At 30.6% G+C, this 26,785-nt stretch overlaps 1 protein-coding gene across 2 annotated transcripts in view; it reads right to left on the reverse strand.

Annotated features, from left to right (window-relative positions):
* The window catches only part of LOC145334326 (teneurin-m-like), a 132,109-nt gene extending 116,997 nt beyond the window's left edge, over window positions 1–15,112 (reverse strand). For both annotated transcript variants that reach the window (XM_080179738.1, XM_080179737.1), the window contains exons 1-3: window positions 14,754–15,112; window positions 2,162–2,232; window positions 1,755–1,876 (exon numbers count right to left, since the gene is read on the reverse strand). In XM_080179738.1, coding sequence (XP_080035864.1) covers window positions 1,755–1,876; window positions 2,162–2,172 — 133 coding nt within the window. In that variant the 5' untranslated portion in view covers window positions 2,173–2,232; window positions 14,754–15,112. The remainder of the gene's footprint in view (window positions 1–1,754; window positions 1,877–2,161; window positions 2,233–14,753) is intronic.
* Window positions 15,113–26,785: the final 11,673 nt, after the last annotated feature.

A 26,785-nucleotide genomic window follows, 5' to 3' on the forward strand; every position in this document is an offset into this window, starting at 1 on the left:
AGTAACACACCTATTCTATCTACCCTGCTTTTCTTTATTAGTAGCGCAGCTACGCTATAAATAGGATATACCCGTATGTCCGTCCTACGTAAATTCAAAAACATGAAAAGTTACCCAAAAAACATTTTGATATAAATATTTTAGTATAATTTAGTTTTTGAATGGTCCCTATTATATACAGGGATCGAAAGGGATAAGACAATGGCAGATAAATTGATATACATCCCAAATGATGATATACAAAAATACCCTTTCTGTTGCCATATAATTATGGTTAAAAACTTTTAAACACTCAACTTAACAAACCAACCAATCAAAATTAATTAAAGTCCTCAAAGTTGTGAAGCGAATGAATAAGAAAAAGTTATTATAAAACTTTGGGTACTAGTGTAATAAACAGTCCATTGTCCCCCCCTCACTCTCTATATTATATCACATTAAATCCAAAATTGAATATTATTTACAACCTATGTACTTAACTTTCCTTGTCTTTATTATGTTTATGTTTGTTATAAGCTAAAGTAGGAAGGGGGGGATATATTAATAGTGTTGGTTATTTATCAAGGATCTTAAGGGAAAAGGCAATGTAATTTTCATTGGTATGGATCCCCAATAATGAAAATAAAATAATTCTTCTGTAAAGTAAAATTATTGGTTGAAAAAATTGGAAACTTTTAATTTGAACCAACTCAACAAGATTTAATAAAATTGCCCAAGTTTTTAAGTCAACGAAAAGAACTTTGAGTACCAGTGTAATTTACAGTCTAATGTCCCCACCCTCCCTGTTATTTACAAAAGAAACCATTTTAGTATTATATATAATATTATGGTAAAAATAGATAAATTCATGATTATAATTATTAACATTGTGTAAATATGATTTATAATATTATTAATTTTCATAGGACATGCTTTTTTTTACCATATTTACAGCTACTATTCAGGCATCTAAAGGGATAAGACAATGGACTATTAATTGATGATACAGTTTTAAATTATTGATTATAAGGTTTAGACACTAAGAGATATAAGTTTTCCGGAATTTTAATGTAGGGAGTAGATTTGAAATCTGCATCAAATTTTAAGGATTTTTTATAAAATTCGTTTTTTGTAAAATTCTTTATCTAAAAGCGAAAATACATTTTAAGTTAATTAATTTTGACCAATAGGATAGGTGGATTTTAAACTACCTGCGCTCTAATTGGTTGAATGATGTACGACATCCAATCAGAGCACAGATTTTTTAAATCCACCAATCACAGATGCCAAAATTAATTAACTTAATTTGTATTTCCGCTTTTAGATAAAGAATTATACAAAAAACGAATTTTATACAAAATCCTTAAAATTTGATGCAGATTTCAAATCTACTCCCTACATTTCAATTCCGGAAAACTTATATCTCTTATTAGACACAGCTAGTTAAAACCAACCAATAAAGACTGAATAAAAGTTCAAAAGGCAATTGATAACTTTGGTTACCAGTAAAATTTGATAAATTAGGGAATATTTCCAATGAAGAAAATCAAAATGACCCCTTGTAAAGTTTAAAATTTTCGTCCTGACAGACGGACAAACTTAACTACAGAGTTTAACCGTAAATTGAAGCTTTATATAGTGCCTATAAAATGTCGCCATACCATACCGTTAGTCAATCAAAATTGTTTAGTCTGTGTATTTGCCTATCATTAGGTAATTTGTATTGTATGACGTCATTTTTTATGGGCACTATAAACAGCTTCCCGTTAATTTACCTGACGGGTTCCGTTTAAGACACGACGGGGCTTCATAGTGGGCGTCTGAATCTATGTCATGGTGGTCGAATGGGCTGTTATAGTTGTCCTCTGTGTCCATGGTTGTACGTACAGGCGTGTACCTGAATAATTAATTATATAGTTGCTGCGCTTTTAGTTTTTTTAATTCTATAATAAAAAGTAGTTATTTGTCTGTATCTTGATAACAACTATTAAACCGATTGAGTTCTCCATATCAAAGATCGTTATCTATCTATCAATCTATACATCAATACACGTATCAACCTATCCTTACATCTATCTATTCATCTATCCCTCCATCAATCTATTAATCTACATATATATCGATCTATCTACTCATCTATCTATCCATATATCTACTTATCTATTCAACTATCGATCTATACCTGTTAGACATAGCTATGCTGCGAAGTTTAAGCAGCCAGCCAAGAAACAGCTAGCGGCTAGAAATATCATCCTGAAAAAAATAAATTATTAAAAAGTTGAAACGATAAGCTAACAAATTACTAAAAAATCCATGAATTTAAAAGATTAGACAATATTAATGATCTCAAAACTACAAACTTAAAAACGGATTAGAAGAGATTAAAACCTTCTGAAACATTTCCACTTTAAAACCTTGAATTTCAAATGTGTTTAAATTGTATTTTGGTTAAGATTAAAAAATAGAGTTACATAAAACGCCTAAATGGTTGAAATATTCATGTACACAAAGAATTTATTCTATCTCAAGCCATTTTGACAGGAATCTTAACCCGTACCCCCCCCCCCCCTCTAGTTTTTTCAATGTCATTTTTTTGTAGGTAAGATAGAGAGTTGTGACTTCATGACTTTTTAAGTTTAGTAATTATACGCCGGCAAGAGTTGATCTTATAAGGATATCTGGTCTGTGTCGGTCGTGGCGTCCGGTCGTAGTCAGTTAGGTGGCACCAAATTTAGAAAAAATTCTAAATAAATCTTAATTTCTATATTATGACTTTTGTGTATAAGATAGAAACCTAAAATTTTTTTGGTGAATACTTAGATATCAATGACCTTCTGAGAAAAGTAGTGTTATGACCGCTTGACCGATCCCTGACCGACTTTATGACCGATTTTTGTCCGGCTTTAACTACAGACATACCGTTTTACCGCCGTAACCGCCGAAAATAACGGTTTCCGTTATTTGCCGTTTTTCGGCGATGATCAGAAAAAGTATTTTTTTTGTTATGAAAAATTAAAGTTCGTCCTAAAATTTGGTCATCCTAGCTACAAAATTAGCCGCTCTACAGCAGTTTTAATATTTAGCGGCTGGCCGCTAATAAGCGGCTAAAGAGCGGTCTGACCGCTATGACTAGAAAAAGTACTTTTCTCTAAAAATACACATGAACCACCAGAAAAAAATTTTATGTCTCTAACTGTAACAGGAGCCGAGATAGAGGGGAAGGGGGGGTCAATATGACCCATCCCCCGATCTATTAAGGTGGGAATTGGGGCCCGTTCTGTAAGGGTTAAGGGATAAGACATAACCTATGATAAACATGATTTTGAAGATTTAAAAACATTGGTTGAAATGTTTGGACACTACTTGTTTAAACCAACAAATTAAGTGGTGAAAAAGTACGTTTTTTTATTCCTAGTTCTTGTAACTCTATTTATTTTTAGTTTCTATATCTATTAAACATGTTCATTCATATACGCATATTTTCATATGTTTCATATTCGCAAAAAAAACAGGTAGGGAGGTTTTTAGGTTTAATCTACAGAAGGGGTAATTTTGTTATTAATCATTGGAGATGTATTTCCATATATTGTCCTATCTATTAGGATCCATTCAAAAACAGAATGATTATTTATCACCATAGTGAAGTTCCAATTTTGATGTTATAAAAGTGTACAGTTTTGATTAGGGATCAGACAATGGCCTATAAATTGATGTACATCCCAAGGATAATACACAAAATTAGTGGTTGAAACGTTTAAACACTCAACTTAATGAAACAAGCAATCATAATTCAATAAAGTCCTAAAGTTTTTAAGCCAACGAATAAGAAAACATTATAATAAAACTTAAGGGACTAGTGTAATAAACAGCCCATGAGTTCTGATGATTTGCTAATACATTTGCGGAGGTATATGAACACCTTCTGTTGAGATTAGATGATTTAGTCTCTTTTGTGGGTGAAAATTAAATCTCTTCTTCAACATGTATAGCTTACAGGGCATAATTCTCAAACATTTTTATTTAAAAAAACTTGATTTTATATTAAAGTATCATATATTACATAGGTTGTACCTTCCAGGGGATCGTTAAAACTGTCCTGAAAAGATTTTAGGCTATTTTCCTTACATCCAACACGCATCACTAGAGGTTATAGCTTTATGTATATATTATAATACAATTTCTTAATTATTTTTTAGAATAACCCCACCCCACTATTTTAGTATATCAAAATATTTACATTCGTATTAAGAATTAAACCAACATAAGATCTATTTGAACAAGTTAATAACACTCCCCTTTCAAGTGTTCAACCCACAAAAAAATGGTCAAAAACCTGAACTAGACTGTATCAAATCATTTCAACTCTAAACAACTTAGTGGACAAACATACAAACACACATTTTACCACTAAAGTCTATAAGAATAAGGTATTTAGTAGCAAAACTTTTTTACAGAGCTTAGTGCAGTATTTCTAATAATAATTATTCTGAATTCGTAGGTTCTAGCCACGGTAATTTAGTCACTACACTGCAGTAAGTAGTAGGGTGTTTGTTCGTTATCATTTCAAAAAATTAGTTTGAAACCTTTTTAAATACAAAATCAAAGGTGCTTATCGATATTTTGACCAGTAATAGGCAATACTTTTAGAACGTATAACAGCATAAATTTTGTGTTTAAAAAGTACATTTCTATTGGTAGCTATTGGCAAAATAATTTTTTTGGGTAATATTTTGGAAAACTTCAGTAAATAATTAAAGGGAGGGAGGGGACATTAGGCTGTATAATACACTAGGCCCCAAGGATTTATAAAAAAATTTCTATTCGTTGGCTTAAAAACTTTTGGGACTTTTATATAATTTGATAGTTTAGCTCACGAAGTCGAGTGTTAAAACGTTTTAACTGCTGATTGTAATCTACAGCAAGGGTAATTATGTCTATCATCATCGGGGATGAATATCAATTTATTGTCATTGTCTTATCCCTTTAGATCCCTGAAACAATTATATGTCTACTTTTTATAAGTTTTAAAAACTTGTTCTTGAAAAAAAACTTTGTTATTACGTCTTTTTCGCATTATGTTTTGTTCTTTTATTTTACAAAAAATATCAAGGAGTTTTTAATGCTTTTTGGGAAAATTTTTAAAAATCTAAGCTAATCCACCCACCCATCTATAATACAAAGTAATAGGATAACTATGTGTCCGTCTGAAGCTTAATATCTTAGTAACAGCAAAACTGAGAAGGCCAATAAAACTGGAAATAATCCTCAAGAATTTTTCGTTTTATTATCCGCGGAAAGATGTCTAAAATACGATGCGATAATAAAGCTGTTTGTAGTGCCTATAAAAAATGACGTTATACAACGCAAAGGCTTAATGATAGGACAATACAGACTAAATTACTAAATAGGCCCGTATACATTTCAATTGACCAATGGTTGGCCAGTATGACGTCATATTTTACAGGCACTCTAAAAAGCTTCGCGATAAAAAAGTATACCGTTACGGCTGCCAAGCCCTGGAAGGATAGATATTGTGTTTGTTTTTGGACAAGTTTTGGATAAAAAGGTTTTGCTTCAATCAGGAAAATTAGTTTACCAACCTTTTCTACCATGTTAAACCTAGAAGTTTAGTATTGACACAAAATTCAATGGTTGAAATCCAAAATATTATCCTATAATATAAAGTAGTGCGTTTTTTGTTTGTCTATTGCTAAAGATCTCGGAAATTGCTGGTTTAAATTGGTTAAGTTTTTAGGTAAGTTTGAAAAGTATCTTGGGTTGGTTTTAAGCTATTTTTCCTGACCTCATCCGACCTCCCTAGAGGCTAGGGGCGAAGCAATTAGAATATGGTATTTTACTATTTCTATATTTTTAGCATGTGCGCCATTAGAATTTAGGGGCTCTAGTTTTGAGGGAGAGAGGGGGGGGGGGCAGAAAAAGAGCCATAAACCATCCTAAAACTTAATTTTAGAACAAAATAAGCATACCTTAAAATGGAAAACTCATTCGTTCTGTATTTATTGAAATCTTAAGCTACAGACAAAAAAAACCTCTTACTACTTTGTATAATAGGATAAAGGAAAGGATTTATCTATTTAATACTAATGACATTATGTTGATATAATAGCAGCACAAAAGATTAACAAGGTTTCTTTTTCTGCCAGAGTGCACAATGAGCTTCCGGGAGAAGAAAGAGAAAAATCCAAAAATTTTCGATGAACCATCCCTACCCCCTTCTAAATAAAAAGCTACGCGTTAGTCTTATTACAGGTAGAGTTAGGAATGTCCCGCAGGGTTAGAAATCCCTAAATGATATATAAACTAAATTTTATAATGAATTTGATATTATCAGGAATGGAAAAGTTTGGACACTGATAGTTTGAACCAACCAATCAAGATTTAATACAAGTACCCAAATTAAGAAGCTAATAAAATAGAGTGATTTACTAAACTTTGGGTACTTTCGTACCCATTATCCCTGGATGTAAAGTATTCGAATGTTCGTTGTTACTTGAACTACTTGACAGAGGAGTCTTTTGAAATATGTTTGTTTTTGCCATTGGTATGTTTAAAGCAATTTTTATTTAACAAAAATTATCAAAAAGTAAGTGTAGATGCTCTACTATAAAAATATTATTCTCAGTTCGTATAAAACAGAAGCTGCTTTGTTAAAAGCTGTTTCCTAGGTTGTTTAATGCCTTAGAATAACAGTAAATTATATACCTCTCCCAACCTGCGATTGTATTATGCTATAGAAACATGCTAAAATCCTCAGAATTGTTGTTAAATTTATTAGTATTCAGCTTGTATAACTTATAATAAAACATAGTATTTTTACGAAACAGATATAATTTACCTAATATGAACAAAACATCCAAAAATCTTACCTTATTTGTTTTTCAGGGATTTTTCTTTAACAATTTTAAATGATTTTTAAAAATGTTATCAAAATTATATATTTTTTTATCAGTTTTATATGAAATACTGGCTTCTTTTCCCTAATTCCAATAGATATATGACTTAGAGTGGTAAAAAAAACAAATTGAACTATTAATTATTTTAATATGTTTGAACAATAACAATCAAATAATATTCTAATATAAATACAGTTTAGTATATTACATTAAATTATGACCTTACAACTCTAGAAAGAACAGACGTATGGACATCAACTATTTATGTGGAGTAGATGCGCTACTAAATTTTATCTTTTTTTCTATTGTCTATTAAGTCTATTATGTCTATAAAGCCTGCTTTTCATAATTGAAGAGCAATACTCCAAATGTTCTTTTTTACTACAGATATAAAATCATTTTATTTTATTAAAACTATTTGTATTAGGTTTTTCTAGTTGGGGGGAAGTAATGGTTGTGGATTTATCTACTAATATCAATATTTGAAAATCAACAAAATATAATTTAATTTTCCAGAAATTTATCTAATTAAGGAAGGGGTAAAAAGAAAACAGAAAAAAATTCTATAACTCCAAATTTACCAGTGTCCGTATGTCTGCATGTTCGTCAGTTGTTCTGTCTGTCAGAAACGTTTTTTGGAGAACTAGATTTTCTTGGGTGCAAGTTAAGATAGACGGCTAAATTTCTTTAATGATTATACTCTATACAATACTTGGTCTGTATAATATTTTACTTTTGTATTTCCTAATTATTTGTATTTGCTTCTAATGGATGTTATCATCCTTGTTTATAAGTAGAATCCTATAAATTAAAAAAGAAAACACTGAGAAAAGTAAATTTCAAGTTAATATATTTCTATTTCTGCTATTTCACTCTAGCTAATAGATATACTAGAATGCCTAGAAATAATTAAGAGGGTTAAAATACCCATGTACTTTTTTCCCATAAAGAATCTTAATGGATAAGACAATAAATTGATATCATAAACAAAATCACCCCACAAGTACCCAAAGTTTTAGAGCAAATAAAAGAGATAATGAGTTTTAAAACTTTGGGTACCAGTGTAATAAGCAGCTCAATTGTAGTAACAAAAAAAGATAGGTATATAAGATGTGCAAGTTTTTGTCCATCGAGGAAACTCTATGATTCTACTTTGATGAAAAATTAGAAGGGTACCTGGAAAATTTTATTTCATCTAATTTAATAAAGAAAATGTTGTAACGATATTAGGTTAAAAACACAAAATTCTTTTATTACAAGTAAATAGACGTGAAAAGTTGAAAAATTAAACAATAGGAATTGGTTTTTTAGTATGGCTTCGAAACCGATTAATATCTGCTGAATTTGATCCGGTTTTCAGCCATATTAAAAAATCCCATTTAAGACTATTTTCCAAGTATATTTAAATAAAAATCATAAAGTTCTGTTAGCCCTGGACTTCTGCCCCTCGGGGCTAACAACTGGTTATACCTAATCTTATATTTTTCTATTATAATATCCGCGGAATGGTGACTAATAAACGATGCGATAAATATAAATGTTTTGTTTATTTTACCGGAAAATAATTCAATTGATATACTGTAGTGTAAATAAAAAAAAGTAACATGTAGTTTTTTAACTTTTTTCGCATCGGTATTTCCGTGGATAGGAAAATTCCTTTTTTGCATACACTTATCAATAAATTATTGAGACGATTGGGGCTGTATCTTATGGGAGGGTGGAGTGAACACCCTACACTTCAAACAGCCTGAAACATGTCCCCAAATATATATCTCTCAAAATTATGGAACTATCATCTAGAAAGTTACGAGATCTTACTGAAAATATACAATTTTTCCTTATTCATTTATTCTTATATACTTAATATTGACTTTATATGACTAACTTTATTTGCTCTAGACAAAAATTACAGGGCCTGTATTCTAAATCCTTATAAGAAAATAACAGGATGTTTGTTTGTTTGTCTGAACTGAATAATCTCTTTAACCGCTGAACCGATCGGGTTCTCCTTTTAACAGGGTAGCTTCGCATAGGTCCCCGGAAGGTTATTAAGTCTTAATTGGTTAGTTCATACTACCAATGTCCATTATTTTCAAATTTAATCTACAGAAAGGGTAAATTTGTTCATCATTATTGGAAATTTCATTGTCTTCCCGTAAGATTCCTGCCTAGTCTAAAAGTTGTTCTAGAATCTAGTTCCTAAATTTAATTTTGATATTATATGAAAGTAATAATTTAGTAAATGTTGACATTTTAAAGCTCAACGTTGACAAATTTGATTTAATTTATCAAATATATATAAACTAATTAATCTTAAAAATTTTAAGATTTGAAACTTTTTTCTAATAACGACATAAACCTCGTTTTTTTCAGGTGAGAATGCAATGGCTAAGACTAAATCTTTTTTCATAATTCTATTCTACATTAAATACCAAGCTTTCATAGTTATCAATACAGAATAAGAAAAAAAATTATCAATATTTTAAATGAAGACTTCATTATTATTGATAAAAAATCTTTTAACTATGACCTAAAATTCATAAAAATGTATTATAATTTTAAAATGATGCTTAACACATTTTTTGTCGATTTATTTTGGAAATAAGACAAATTTAATAAGGAACAATTGTGACCACAGATTGCGCAGCAATCAAAACATAAGTTAAAGGTTGGGTAGTTTATTTTGGTTAGAATTATCAATAAATCACTAAATATGACTAACGTACAGCCCATAGTTATAAAGTAGATGTGTTTCTAAAAATGATTTTTTAATTATTTTTTTTCTTTGTTAATATTTTTAACACAGCACATTTTGAACTAAATGTTTGTTATTTTTTCTCTGCTGATTACTAGCGGCTGCTCCCCTAGCATCTAGGGAAGAAACGACAGTAAATTAGCATTAAGTCATCTAAAGACTCTTATTAAGGCATAAAATAGAACCTAGTAAAATTGTCTTACTCTGATTATGACGTAAAAAAATTAGCCAATGAGAGGCCACTATAAATTTCACCATTGGTCAATTACAGTGTATACTGGCCTCTCATTGGCTAATTTATTTTACGTCATAATCAGAGTCAGACACTTATACAAGTTTCATCTCAACGGACAAACAAAAAAACTTACTGCTTCAAAATTGGATATAAAATAATGACGAAAAACAAGAAAGTGTCATACTGAACTAGTATATATATGGAAAATCTGTAAAGACAATATATCTGCGTAATTTTAAAATGTTTTCTAATACAGAGAACATCTATTACGATGATTGAAATATGAAATATTTGTAAAATATTAAATCATAGGATTAAATAAAATAAAATTCGTAATTTCTTTCCAGTTTGGCTTTAAAACAGATTAATATTCGCTAGATTCAGTTCTCAGCCATACTAAAAAATCATGTATAACATCGTATTATAAATAATTTTATAGAAATAGTAAACCAAAAATAAAATATTAATACCAGATTTGTTAGCCCGGGTCCTCGGACCCTCGGGGCTAACAAAACCGGTATCAGTCTTATAATTTATCGTTTTAATATCCGTGGATATCTGTCTATAATACAATGCGATTAATAACTTTTTAAAAATCAGAGAGATTTTTAAAGTTTTTTCAATATTAATTAAAATTTAGCAAATAAGTTATAATCTTAGTTTACCAAGAATTATTCATTAGAAAAGCAAGTAAAGAAAAAATGCACCGCAGACTGTTTATTATACTAGTGTCTGGTACCCAAAGTTTTATAAACATTCGTTGACTGAAAAACTTTCTAGTACGTTTTTGCATCTTAATTGGGTTGTACAAACTAGCAGTGTCAAAAGTTTTGTAAGTTTGAAATTTATCGTTCATTGTCTTATCCCTTAAGACCCCTGATTAGAGCATGTAACGGACAATAATTCCAAATATACCGCAGAACTGTGGACGGACATACCTACCTTAGTTATAGATAGAGTAGTTGTGCTTCTAAATGAAGGATGAAAAATATAAATAAAATTCAAATGAATAGTTATTTATCGCATCGTATCATAGACAGTTTACCGCGGATATTAAATTGAAAAATTATAAGATTAAAACCAGTTTTGTTGGCCCGATAGAACTAAGGCCCGGGCTAAAAAATGGTCCTAATTTTATGATTTTTATTTCAACGTCCATAAGAAAATTGCTATAATACGATACTATACATGATTTTTCAGTATAACTAAGAACCGGTTCTAATCCAGCGGATATTAATCGGTTTTGAAGTCATACTGAAAATAAAATTCAATAGAAAATGAATTATGATTATTTATTTCTATAATCGGATTAGAGGTAGATTTTGTTATCAACTTATAAATAATCTTTCATTAAATATTTAATAAGACTGTTTTTTTGTATTTTAAAGATTTGTAATTATTTAAGTTATTTATAAATTGGAATTAAACATAATTCAATCATTACTATTTTTTTTTTGTGCATATCAAAATAAATTTTGAGTATTTTTAAAGATTATTTTTATCTGCTTATTAATGATTGAAAAGTAGAGCTACAAATATAAAAAAAATAGGGAGAGGATAGAAGATAAATCAAAATATACAAACAAAATGAACCTTCTTGTAGATAAAAATTATTGGTGGAAAGGTTTGGACATTTCTAGTTTGTAACAGCCAATCAAAATTAAATAAAAGTACCCAAAGCTATTAAAAGTGAAAATTTTGAGTACCAGTAAAATTTACAGTACAATGTTCTCTTCCACTCTGGAAATTTTTTTAAATTTCATTTTTTATAGGAGGATAAAAAAGTAAAACGTGGTAAATATTATTTTCTTCAATTGATATAACCCTTCCTGTAAATCAATAAGAGCATTTTTGTAGCACCATGTTATATATAAGATATGCCTTTAGTAAAAAACTGAAGTTTATCGCTAAAATTTATTGTCAATTTTTTTGCTTAGTCTTTCGTCGGGGGGTTCAAAGTTTAATCTCATGTGTTGAAATCATATTTTTTGGATGCAAAGCTTCTTTACGTTGAAGGTGTTCCGTCCGTCCGTTTGTTCACCAGAGTAAAATACTAGTGGGGTAAGGGGTTAAATGACTGTATGTCCCCATCCCAATGACCTTGTGTCTACTCTCAATTGGGTCATTGAAAATCAACCAATAGTGCCGAGAATACTAACACAGCCAAGTAACAGAAAAAATTAGCTAGCAGACAAAAAGGGTCCCTGAAAAAGGGGTGCAAGTAGTTATCTGTATATTCATCTGTACTATAAGATCTACTGTTTTTTTTTCGATTTCAAACCATTAATGAAGATTTCTGTAACAATAAGATATAGTTTTGAAAACGTAGCAACTTTATGAGTATTACTAAAAAGTTAGTATGATTATTTAAAATCATTTTTGACACATAATTTTTTACACAGCGAATAAAATCCTTTTTTTCTTCAGGTAGAGATTCCTAGCACAACCAGGTATTGTGTTTTACGTTTGTTTGCCCGATATTCTAAAATTTTGAGCTTCGCTTTCTTGGTTCTTGTTGCCCAATTCTGTACAGCTTGATAAAATAATAAACAAGGATTGCAACATCCATTTAGAGGTTAAGAATACAAGTAGAACAGACAATCAAATTTAATTTAGACATCTACTAAACCGAATATGTACAAAAAAAATAGAACTGGTTCTATTAATAATTGGTTTTATTAATCTCGTTGTATTTTACATCAATGTAAAATATACGTGGATATTATGAAAAACAGTCGTAAATTTAGCTTGATAATATGAACCCCATTTATTGGTCAGTTCGTTCATCCAGTAGGAGGGGAGGGAACAGGGTAGTGAGTATATAGGGGGAAACGTTTTTATTACTTTATCAGAGTACATAAAAATCTGGTGCAATATCCAAGTAATAAATATCAATTCCCTTCTACAAATATAAAGAACAGTTTATATTTCATAAAACGTACAATTTTCTAAGCAAAAAAAGGAGCTACGCTTCTAAAATACGTAATTTATTTACATTATTCAATAGTTGCAGAATATAAAAAGAATTATAATTCTTTTATTTTAATTTTTGAATATTTTAAATTTTAATTTCTTTGTTGTTATTTGTTTATGTTTTTATTTAGTTAAAAAATACAAATGAATAAATTCAAGAATGTCCTCATATCAAAAAAGAACGTTTTTTTTAAAAAAAAGACGCATTTTTATGCTTATTTTAGGTTAGGTTAGGTAAAGAAAAAGTTAGAAGTGTCTTGAAGAGATATCATCTACCCCGTAGAGGTAGGGTCCAAGTTTATAATATTTAAACAATGAACAATTTTACATACATATTAATAAAACTTTGGGTACCAGTATAATCCCCAGTCTAATGTCCCCTCCCTCCCTGACTTAATTCACTAAAATTTTATAATAATAAAATGCTTTTAAGTTCTACATTTAACAATGAAAATATAAGTATAAAGAGAAAATTGCTCAATTGAAAAAGTAGGTAAATTAAAATAAATGGATATGTTTGTACAATAAATTAAATCAAATTACTTAATTTATTCAAAAAGTAAATTCGAGTATGAAAATTAAAACAATACTCAAATGGCTGAATTTAAACAGAGAGAGAGAGGGGACAATATAATAATTATTACATTAGTCCCCAAAGTTTCATTATAACGTTTTGGCCTCATAACTTTGAGGACTTAAATGAATTTGTTTCATTAAGTTAAGCGTTCACACGTTTTGACCACTAATTTTAATCTACAGAAGAGGTAATTTTGTGTGTCATCATCGGGAATGTACATAAATTTATTGTCCATTGTCTTATCCCTTTAGATCCCTGGAATGTAAAGGATGGAAGGGACAATAGAAGGCAGAATTTAACAAACAAAATTAATGGGGAGCGATAAATTCAACTGCCATTGTCTTATCATTTATACATGATTATTTATTTTAACAATTGTTACGATGTACCGAAAATAATATTTTAATTTCCTAAATATTCACGAAACCTCAACACATATTTTTTACAAATTCTAAAAACGAACACATAAAGTTCGCGAAAAATATTAAATTTTGTGAACTTTTTTTAGACTTTTTGTATATAACATAAAAATATGTTTTAGGTAGCAGGTATTATCAAATAGGCATTTAATTTATTTATAAATTTGATAAAAACAAACCATTTATAAAAAACTTTTGTAGAAAAATGAAGTAATATTCTTATTTAAGCAAAAACAAAAAAAGATATGACATTTTCCAACTGCAAAAGGCTAAATATTAAACCCCTAAGATTGATTTATCGTCTATTTTATTATCACTGAAAGAAAAGTTGTAAAAGTTTAAAAGAAAACTAAGCTCCACAGACTTGGAACAAACACAAAATTAATTCAGAAAAACTTTATATTTTTTTTTCGAGAAAAATTAATTTTGAAAATGCTAAAGGTGTTTAGATATCCTATTAATTTTTATTTTAACATTGCATCAAAATGAGCTTTAAAAGTACTGTTAAATGTTATATAATAGGATTCTAGTAATGTAAGTTAAAAAACCTTAATTTCGAAGAAATATTGGATACGTGGGTATTATGTCAGCAATGTTTACTACATTTATATCGATATTTAGTCAGCCATAGCCACTTTATTTCATATTATATTCATAAATGCTTTCAAACTAAATGTAAGCAATTTAAATTTCAGTCAAAGTTTAAAAATCACAAAACTTAATCGTATTTTCTAACTTAGTTTATTTGACTTACTCAGAAATATAATATTGACCTTTACACAAAAAAATAATATAGGTTTCTCATTATTGAGTTGTTATGCTACTTATTGTTTTATTTTCTATGTTTTACTTGAAATAAAAATTTTGAATAAATAATATAAGGGAGATTGAACTACAATACCTGTGAATGAGAAACCAGGGCGTATCAAACCCCTCAACAAGGAGAGGGGTGTGTGAAACGTGAGGACACTTTTTTTTAAAATTATTTTTCTTTCTGCCACTAGTGTACTCTTAGGATAAATCACTTGTAGAATATTAGATTTATATTATTTTTACACTTTTTTCTCACATTTATACATTTTTTTTATTTTAACATTATTCAATTTTGTTGTTTCTATGATAAACAAAGTCACAATGTAGATTTTTAATATTTTTTAACACAATTTTACACTGTCAAAAATTTTCTTTTGGCAAGATTAATTTTTGACCATTAAGGATAAATTTTCACTATAATCACCCTTTGAAAGGTTTTGTATTACTACTCATAAAATTAGGAAGGGGAAGTTTCCCCTTCTCAACATTTCTCTTTCCCCCCTCCTCCGTAATTTCCCTTTTTCTCTCAGCCGCCCTGTGTCTAGGGGAGAGGGTAGACGGGTGATGAGGGTATGGGGGAAATTTCCTTCTTTTATAGCTTTGAGAGCGAGAGTGACAGACAGAGAGAGAGAGCGAAACGTCTCTAGAAGAAAGGGGAGTGGGGGTGTCCGTACGGGCCTCAATATTTAGTCAGGGGTGTGTAGAGTAAGCAGTGTAAGACTATAAGAAGACTAAGGAGTAAAATAAGAGTGTAAACATAAGGTATCAAAGTAAGGACTCAAAATACACGGAGAGAGAAAGGCTAGAAATAGAGAGCGAGGGGGGGGGATACGGATTGAGAGAGCGCTTTACAGAACATCAGGGGTGGGGGAAAAGGGGTGAAAGGTTCATTTTGAATGAGGATATTTAATATATATCTAGATATATATTATACAGAAGTGTAAAACCTACAGTAGTGTGTTTTGGTTAGGAAAACGGGGAGAAAATTCGAGGAAGGAGGGGAGGGAGAGGGCAATGGGAGACAAGGAGACGGCCTCCCTGAAGAGAAAAGGTAGAGACAGAGGTAGGGAGAGGATCTTTTCTCTACACCTGAGGCTCTCAAAAACGGCTGCCAAAAAATATTTCTATTGCATAGTTTTTTTTTTTAAATTAAATTTGAGGCCAAGCCATGTCATAACTGAAGATATTAAAAATTGTATAAAATAATGCTCTGAAATATGTGATTTATCCATTAATAAAGCCAGTTAAGACACTAAGACAACATTTAAGTTACCAAGGATAAGGTTGTCTAAATCTGAATATCATTTATTATCTACTAAATAGTCTTAATTACAAAGGAAAAAATGTCCATTCTTAATTTTGTCTCTGCAGTAATATATCTCAGTAACGGCTAAAAAGAAGCTATTAGGAAAATATCATTGTAATGGATTATTGACAACTAGTTGCCTTGTCCATAGATTCTAGGGGAGGGCGAAGAGGGTCAGAAAAATAGACCTAAACCACCCATAGACATTTTTAAAGTTTCCCTAAAAAGATTAATTAAATAGGACTTTCACTTTCCGAGATCTTTACTTTAGACAAAAAAAAACGTTACCACTTTATATTAGATTACTAGCGGTTACGCCCCTAGAGGCCTCTAGTGGCCCTTGCAAGTAGACCCATCCCACTTTCAATTTTAGTTTGAAAAAGGAAAAAGTTATACAAAATTATTTCTGGATGAGGGGTTATTTTTTCTATATCTCTTGGGAGGGTGGTGGTTCTTTCCCCAAAAACGGTTAAAAACCTTACCTGTAATTATATGAAGCTTCACTGTAAAGGAGAACCATTTCGGTTCAGCGGTTAGCGAGATCCTTCGCTACAGACAAAAAAAGCTTACTACTTTATATAATAGGATAGGATACCTACGAATATTTGTTTTAATTGTTTGTTATTGCTGCGCTTCTTACACGTGTCCATGTTTATCGATGGTAAGACTCACAAAATTTCTTCATCAATTTTGGCATCCTCGATTTAAACCGGTGTATAATATAGATAAACGGGGTTGAAGTTTAGGGGCGGGTAGAGACAGAAGGGGGGGGGGCTATTAAAACATCTTTTACATGCCTAAAAACTGATAAATGGAGGGGGGTGAACTTATTTTAAAGGAGTTATAATTGTATGCCGACAAATTTCTTAACCAAATAATGAGATACTCTTTTAAGGGGAGGTGAGAGGAGGAATACAAAAAGAAGGGTTCTTCATTGAGTAGGGGGGGGGGGGGGTTGAGGTGTTTTGGTTACGTTTTAATGGCTCTTGTGACTTTGATGAATTAAAAACAAGGATGATCTATTTACGGAATGGACGAAATTCAATAATATTAAACAGGCCAATTACAGACAGACGGACGTGCGGACATACCTCAGTAATAGCGAAGCTGTGCTATTTAGAATTTTAACGCTTGATCACTTAGGGAATATATATAAATCACACCGTATTATAGACAGCTTTCCGCGGAAAATAAAATGAAATATTATAAGATTAAAACCAGTTTTGGTTTTTATTTTAATACTCGTGAAAAACTGTTTGAAATATGATAATATACATCAGTTTTCAGTATGGTTGAGAACCGGTTCTATTGGTACTAATATTAACCGGTTTCAAATTCACACAAAAAAGTTTTACACAATCATTAGACCTAATTTTAGAAAATTTATAAAGTAACCATTTTCAAGAAAAAAGAAAAATAATCAACATTCATATTTTTATTAATTTATTGGGTTGAATGACTTTTCCTTACAAATTATAACAATTAATATTTTTAATGTCAACCAAGGGCGTAGAATAAGGGTGTAAAAAGGGGGTTTGTCCCTCCCCTATCAAATGAAATGTTTTTGATAATGTTAAAAAACTATCGTCTACGCCACTGGAGGGAGGAAAGGACAGTGAAATCAAACCACCACAAGACTTAGATTTATGTATAAAATAGCCTCAATCCACCCTTTTCTGAAGCCTTCATACGATGGGATAGGATTGGTTAAGTTGATTAACAGACGAATAAAACATATTGTTAGAAATATATCATCAGATTTTAAAAATCTGATTTAAAAACTATTAATTTTTCATACTTGATACAAACAAATATTTCACTAATTATGCAACGCTTGCTCGAATTGTCCTTTTCAGTTATTTACTGACAAAAATAATAAGCTTGGAATATTATACTCCACCCCCTCCCCCCCACACAAAAAACATGCTATGCCATTTAATTTGTACCATTACTTTATGGTTTTATTTTTCAATAAATATCCAGGTATTCAAGGATATGGCAATTGACGCTAAATAAATCTTCCCCTCAAAGGTATTTGTAAAATTCTGGCTTTGAGAGGGTGGGTGGTTGGGGGGATGGGGGTGGGTGGTAGAAGTATGAAGAAACATTGAGCTGTTTATTACAATAGTCCCCAAAGTTTCATTATAACGCTTTCTTATTCGTTGACCTCACAACTTTGGGGACTTTAATTGGTTGTTTTTTTAAGTTAATGGTCTAAATTGTAATCTATAAGAGTGGTAATTTTGTGTAACATCTATTGGAATATGCATCAATTTATCGGCCATTGTCTTATCCCTTTAAATCCCTGGGAAATTAATTAAATAGACAAGTCCATTATCCTTTCCTCCCTGATCTGATATATGTCAGCAGCTATTGTACTTTATTTGTAAGCTTTTGATAAATGGCATAATGTCAATATGCTAACTATAATAATAACACAGTTATGTAGAATGCTGAACGCCTCGAAGGAGGAATAGATTTAGAATATCCTTATAATAAAGTAAAAGAATTTCAGTTTGTCTGTCTGTGTGTACCAAGAGATCTCGCTAACCGCTGAACTGATAGGGTTCTCCTTTACAGGAAAGCTTCTCATAGGTCCTGGGAAGGTTTATAACTATTTTGGGGGAGGGTACCACCGCCTTCCCAAGACAAAACACAAAAAGTCGAGGAAACATTTACTATTCTCGATTTTACGTACATAGTGCAATGCAACATAGACATACATATTTGAAATAGAAAAAAAACATTTAAAATGCCTCTAGAGGCCTCTAGGGGGCGTAGCCGCTAGTACGTAGATATTTTGTCAGGGGAAAAGTTCTCGTCAATTAAGGTTGCTATTTCCCCTGTCATTGGTCCGTTCATTAATCCAGTAGGAGGGGAGGGGATGAGGTATTGGGGATGGATGGGAGGAAGCGTTATTTAAGCCAGCTATAAATTATACTTTATTAGAGTATGTGTTAATCCGGTGCAAGATCCAAGTAATAATAAATTCATTGTTGGATGTGTTGACGTTGGATTATGTCGACTTAAATTAATTTAAAATTAGGGATCTTAAGGGATATGACAATGAAGATAAATTGATGTAAGTTCCCAATGGTGATAAAATGCCCTCCCTGCATTAGTAAAATGTCATCAAGATAAGTGTTTTATCTTTTTCTTTATTTGCACCTATTAATATTTTTGTGCATTACAGAATGACCGACAATAAAATAGAATCATTTTAAAAACTTTTCCCTCGTCTTCAAAGTATTCTAATAATGATTAATCTATTGTAATATCAATATTCGTAATAACATATTTACAAATTTGACCCATTTTCATATTGAAAAAATATAATAATTTTAAATTTGTATGTTTGTTGTAGGATAATCCTTAAATAAAAGTAACCGGATCTGTGTGTGTGTCTGAACTGATATGGTTCTCCTTAAAATGTAGCTTTTCATAGGTCCTGGGAAGATTTATAACTATTTTTGGGGACTCAACCCTTCCCTCCCCCCGCCTCACGGGCCCCAAAGGGCCTCTAGGGGCGTATCCGGTAGTGTCACTTCAAAAATCAGCTACAATTATGCCAACTCAACTGTAATCTTAGGGAATCTTCATAAGATATAATTAAAATAATTCATAATTGTGCACTGCAATTTATGATTTTAATTGTTTGGATTTAATTGGATTTATTATTAATTGGATTTTACACCAAATAATTATGAACTTTTAAAAAGTTAAACTTGTAACTTTACCCCATCCCTTCCCCTCCTACTGGATGAACGAACTGAAAAAGAAGTGGTAGGGCACTAAATTGATGATAATTTTTCCCCTGTCTTGATATCCACGTTTATTTTTTATCCATTTTTACAACCTTAATAACCAATCTTTTTATTTTTACCATAATTTGTATTTTATTTTAGCACTGCATATTAAGACCGTTTTTGGCCTTGTTCCTTACCATTTATGATGTTTTCATATAAAATTGTTGAATATAACTTTTCCAAGCAATTACTTTTTATGTGAATTCGTGTGTGTGTGTGAGTGTATTTAAATTGGTAAAGTTTTAAAACTTTTAAATGGAGATTCATCAATTTTGGTTTATTGTTATATTAAAGTAAAAGAATAGACGGGGATTGAGTTATATAAGTAACACTACCCACATGGCTGGGACCCTGTCCCGAATTTGTATTTAGTCTTTGAAATCAGCCAATGGCGTCGGAAATATAAACAGAAGAAAAGAAAGCAATTCTCCACCACTTGGGCCATGTAGTTGTCTGGATTATACATTTATTATTGGCAGTTTATATTCTGGTTTATTAATCTACATAATTTTCCAGTTCTTGCTTATGTAATGGTGAAAATATTCAAAATTGGTAAATTAGCTGATATTTGCATTCATTAAGATTAGAGCATTTTTTCATGATTAATGTAGTTCTAAACTTTTCTACCAATATTCCAAACATGAACTATCAAATCTACCAGAAATTAGGCCGTCCTTTATGGATTATGCAGGGAGCTACACGTCCTCCCCTCCATAAGAGATACTGATAAAAAAATTTGTATGTGTTCTTTTTTCTTTAAAAAAAATCAGGCATAACCTTAAAAACCTTTGTCAGTAAGTTTCTTAAAAAAGCTATGTATATTGTATATATTGGTTTAGAAACTAAATGGCCTAGATTTATATTTTACATTTTTAATAAAAAGTTTAAGTTTCCGAGTTTCCTGTTAAAAAGTTAAAGAATTTAAAGTTGTAACTTGTTCTCCACTAAAATTATTATCATCTTTATTTCACATAAACCTGTAGAACTGGGCTGCTCTTATTAGATCGACATAATGGCGTTATAAAAATGATAGTAGTAGTGGTTAAAATGCTATTTTACTAGGATCTATATATTCGATGGAAGTAAGTAAAGTAGTAAGCAAAGCTTAGATATAAGAATTAAATAGCCTAAAACCATTCAGGGACCTATATTAAGCTTCCATAAAATGGAGAACTCCATCGGTTCAGCATGTATTTGAAATCTTAAGCTACAGACAAAAAAAACTTACTACTTAGCTTTTAGTGAGTTGCAAAAGAGGTTAGAAAAAAATCTTAAATCACTCAAAGAAATTTGTAAAGTCTCTCTAAAAAGTACAACTTATTCAGACCAGCAATTCAGAGATCTTAAGCTTCAGACAAGAAAACCTTACAACTTTATATAATAGGAAATAGAAATATGTTGAAAAGGTTCTTGTGTTTATATACTATAGTATAATGAACAACACGCGATAATATGTCAGCCATAACTACCAATAATAAATGCCATTTGATCGACATAAAACCATTGAAAGCTTCATGCTTTTGCTTATAGGTGTGATGTGTAGTTTTTTTTTAATGGAAATTCATAAAGATAGAAAGGTATATGGTAGATAGTTTAATAAAAATCGTCCAAAAAAATTACCACCCCAAAATGACACATCATAGTGTTCTTAATTCGGAAAAAGTTTTTAAATAAATAATTGTCTTTACTGTATTATCTGATTAGTTGCATCTGTTTTTGGGCCAAGAAATTCTCCCAACCATAGGCGTCCAAGGGGGGGGGGGGTAATGGGGCGATTACCCCCCCCCATTTAGGAGGGGGTATTTACCCCCCCAAAACAAAATAGAAAATCTCTAACAAAAAAAATTTTTGCGCGCTTCGCGCGCATTTTTAATACTAAATTTTTGATAAAATTTAAATTACCCCCCCCAAAAATTTTACCCCGGGGGTAAATTTTGGGGGGGGTAAACAAATTTTACCCCTGCCAACAGATTTCAGGGGGGGTAATTACCCCCCTCAATCAAATTTTACCCCCGGGGTAAAAATTTTTGGGGGGGGGTAAAAAAAATTTGGGGCGAGCTTCGCGCGACATTTTATCCCCCCCCCAAAACCAAATTACCCCCCTCTTAAAAAAATTTTACCCCCCCCCAAAATAAAAAGCTTGGACGCCCCTGCTCCCTACTCCTATTAAACTCAGAGATTTAACGGATAAGAAAATAAATGATAATTTGACAAAAAAAATATTGGTTGAAAAGTTTGGGCACTTCTGGTTTGAAAACAACCAATCAAATTTCAATAAAAATACCCAATTTTTGTCCCCTCCCTCCCTGATTAAATCAGTAACATGCCTGATATAGCAGAAGTAGATCTTCTCAAGTCAAATCTCGAACTTATCACCTTCTTGGCAATTAGCGACACGTTACTATAAATAGTATTAATCATTTTTGTCTAAGAAAAAAGAGTAAATAAGACTAATTAGCTATAATAAGATTGCCAAATTAGGCTTAGTATGTATAATGTTGTACATTTACATAGAAACAAGGATGACAACATCAATAAGTATCCCAGACAATCTAGAACCTGTATAAGGTATGAAATTATAGTATAGGTTAAAATAGTTATAAGGCTAAAAATTACAGACAGATTGAAAATATTATAAAGTAGTCAAGCACACTTACTTCAAACAGAAAAAAACATACGGACCCAACAAATTAAAAAGAAGCATTGGTCTTGACTATAGCTTCCAATTTAATTATTTACAAGAGATAGACATACATACAAACAGATGGCCAGACATACAGACCAAACAAATTATAAAGAATCTTTGCTCATGTATTGACTATAGGTTCCAATTTGTTCAGTTATTAGAGATAGAAATAAAACAGACAGATAGCCAGACATACAGACAAATAATTAAAAAGCCACTCACTCATGTTTTGACTATAGGTTCCATTTGAACACTTACTTTAGACAGACATACAAACAGTCAGAAAGCCAGACATACAGACCAAACAAATAATAAAGAATCTTTGCTCATGTATTTACTATAGGTTTAAATTCCAAACAGATAGAGAGATAGAAATACAAATAGACAAACAAATTTATAGACAAATTGCTTACTTACTTTAGACAGACAGAAAGCCAGATAGATATTCAGAAATACAGACTAAACAAGGTATAAAGAAGCAATGTTTTTGTATTGAATATAGGTTCCAATTGAACACTTACTTTAGACAGACATACAAACAGACAGATATCCAGACAAATAGACCAAACAAACATACAGACAGTGAAACAGACAAACAAACTTATAGCCATACATATAGACATATTGACTATAGGTTCCAACTTACTTTAGACAGGCAGAATGCCAGACATACAGACCAAAAAAATTATATAGAAGCCTTGCTCATGCATTGACTATAGGTTCTAATTCCAAACAGATAGAGAGATAGACATACAAACAGACAAACAAATTTATAGAAAAATTGCTCACTTACTTTAGACATACAAACAGACAGATATCCAGACATACAGACTAAACAAATCATAAAGAAGCCTTGCTCATATATTGACTATAGGTTCCATTTGAACACTTACTTTAGACATACAAAAAGACAAATATCCAGACAAACAGACCAAACAAACATACAGGCAGTGAAATATAGCCATACATATAGACATATTGACTATAGGTTCCAACTTACTTAAGACAGACAGAATGGCAGAGAGACATACAGACTAAACAAATCATAAAGAAGCCTTGCTCATATATTGACTATAAGTTCAATTTGAACACTTATTTTAGAAATACAAAAAGACAAAAAAATTATAGTTAAATTGCTCACTTACTTTAGACAGACAGAATGCCAGAGAGACTTACAGACTAAACAAAATATAAAAAAGTCTTGCTCATACATTGACTATAGGTTCCAATTTGTTTAGTTTACTCGAGGTCAGACTCTCACTTATCAGCGTTGCCAAATTCTAACAAAAAATCAGATGCTAAAAATATGCATTATCTGTAGCTATGATTTTAGAATATTCACTAGCAATTGGGTAAAGGAACATAATAAGGAGACTTAAAAATGTTTTCTATTGCTGCTATGTCACGAAGATAATAAAGGCGTAAAGATTGCATATGGAATGCCTAGGCTGTAAACTAACAAAAAATCCTGACTGTGAACAATGATTCCAATTTAGGGTTGGTTGACTGTAATACTATATCTAAAGACTAGCGGTTACGCCCCTAGAGTTGCATTCAAGGAGATAAATAGTTTTTTTTTTTTTTTGGGGGGGGGGGGTGATGGGTTATATCCACTCTCCTCTATTTTTAATTTTATCTCTTAGAGGGTGCTGGTACCCTCCTCTAATATAGTTATAAACCTTCCCATGTTTTTTGAGAATCTACCCTGTAAAGGAGATACATATTAGTTCAGCAGCTAGCGAGATCCTTTGGTACAAACAAACATCCAGTTACTTTATTATAAGGATTGGGTCTGCACATCCAAGCATAATTCTAGTTTTTGGTATAAATTAGATTTAATCCTAAATAAGTTAATAACTAATTTAATTTACAATTAATAACTAGTAATTCAAACTGTGAGTTGTAAAATTATTACATAAATGCCATGAACTTGAAATTACATCTGGATAACCATACGCTCACTCTCAATGTTCTATTTTTCTTTTTATTTATTCTCATTTTATTTACATACACACATAAATTGGTAAATAATGGTACTACAAAAAATTACAATAAAGTACATATTTGGATTTTCATTACAAAGTAATTTTATGATTGAAAAGTATTAGTAATTTCAACAACTTTTTGATAATTTAGAGTGTTTCCAAATTTTATTATAAAATGATGTAAGGCTTTTAGTAATTTTCAATCACTACCTAGGTAAGTAAAGTAATTGAATTTCTGTACAGTATACAATTTACTTCATGCCTAATATTACTTACTTTACAACAACTTTTTTTCAAACTAGACTAACACACAGTGATGTCATAAGACATATTTATTTCCAATAAATGTATAAATAACAAGGATAGTATTAATTTTAGGAGCACAGCAATAAAATGTTACAAGCAATCAAAATTATTGTGAATTTAAACTGTAAATGTAAAAATTTATGTTTTTAAATCATCCAAAATAATATACAAATATATCCTCATTTTATTAGTCCTGTCTACAAATACTTAATTTTTCCAATTTTGTTTACATGATTGAGATTTAATATCTTTCATATGATTATATATAGGAACAACAAATGAGGATAACTTTTTCTCCCAAGCTTTACCTTTAGCGCAATTTATCATTAAACTACTTAATTCCATTGTATTAAATTACAGTATAGTAGCTAATTTTGTAGATTTTGTTTTAGGATTTAAGGAAAATACAAAATATTTTAGTTGTTAGATAATGTCCGATCTTAACTCTTATTAAAAAAGTAATATGATTTAATAAATGTTTCATGTGATGATATCAATATAAATCAAAATATAACATAATGTTTTAAAGTGTATATATAAATATGTGTATTATGTAAAATTATCATGTTTAATTTATTTATGATTTTTCTATTAAGAAGAATAAATCATTAAAACAAATACAAATGTTAATGTTCATGTACATTAGGGTGGGTCGATTTTGGACATTTTTTTTCTGAGGCCAAAGTGGGGTTCTGCACTCAATTTATATAGATATAATACACCTCTGGTTGATTTAAAATTTATCCTAAGTCTTAAAACCGCTGACGACCAGACATTCAATTGTATAGCTATTTGTAAATGGGAGTCAAAAATTTATTGAATCAGAACTATGGCTTCATGGTGCTCCCTGGAAATGCCTTGAGGAGCTGAGTCAGGAACTTTTGTCCGTTTCAAAAAATCTCGTTCCTAGCCTGAGAAAATCTAAAAAACCTCTACAAATTGGACAATTCTCAATAAACCTTAAATTTTTTTGGTTTTTTAGTGATTTCTAAGGCTAGGAACGAGATATTTTGAAACGGACAAAAGTTCCTGATTCAGCTCCTCAAGGCCTTTCCAGGGAGCACCATGAAGCCATAGTTCTGATTAAAAAATTTTTTTGAATGTCGTCTTTGCATACTAATAAGTAATGAATTATATTTTTAAGTGGTCGTGTTCTAAAACTCAATTTTTTTAAATTCTTTTTCGGTCAGAAATGTTTTTAAGGTTAATTTTATCTGTTGCATATCCCCGCTTTGTATAATTCCGATATGAACCCACCCTAATGTACATATGTATAATATTATTCTATTTGCAACTAAGAAAAGTAACAGACAATTGTCTGACAATGAATAAAATTAGGTACAGAAAAAGAAGTAATTTGTGGATTACATAAGATACCATTCATTTGATTTAATCTATTTGTTATTGTTATTATTTTCTTATATGCATAATGTAACAGGTACCATAACAATTCATAAAAGTGAAGCCGCTATAAATTTAGGGTAAGTACAACTATAAGTTAAAAGACTTTCATATTGATGGTCTATCTGTCTAATGAGCAATGAAGTAATTAAAACAAAATATTTTTTTTTATGATATGTTAATATCCTAATAAATAAGAATTTAGAGGTCGGCTAGCAAATGTTATAAATTTATTGTTGTTTTTCACCAAAAAAATCTATCTATTACAGGAGCTTATTTTTTCTTTACTGAATTAGAACATAATTACTCCTTCTTTCTTAAGATTTGTCAATATATAAAAATTCATATCAAGAAAATATAAAATATACAGAGGCAAAAAGTGGTGTAGGGGAGGCATATTAATTAGCTAAGAAAATAAGTTCAATTTGTTTAAAAGAACATTTAAACTGGGTTGCAGACAATGTCTGTTAAAGGTTAAATTCTCCAATCTATACCTTCCTACCTATATCTGTTTATCTGGAATTACATTTAAAGGTAGAATGCCTGACTGAATCTTAGCAAATATTTTTCTCTTTTCCCAGCAATGTACACATTTAGGCATCTGGAGAATATCTGAACTTAAACTGTAGC

Source organism: Acartia tonsa, chromosome 12 (assembly GCF_053477335.1).
Source record: "Acartia tonsa isolate MP-2025a chromosome 12, ASM5347733v1, whole genome shotgun sequence".
Taxonomy (NCBI): Eukaryota; Metazoa; Arthropoda; class Copepoda; order Calanoida; family Acartiidae; genus Acartia; species Acartia tonsa.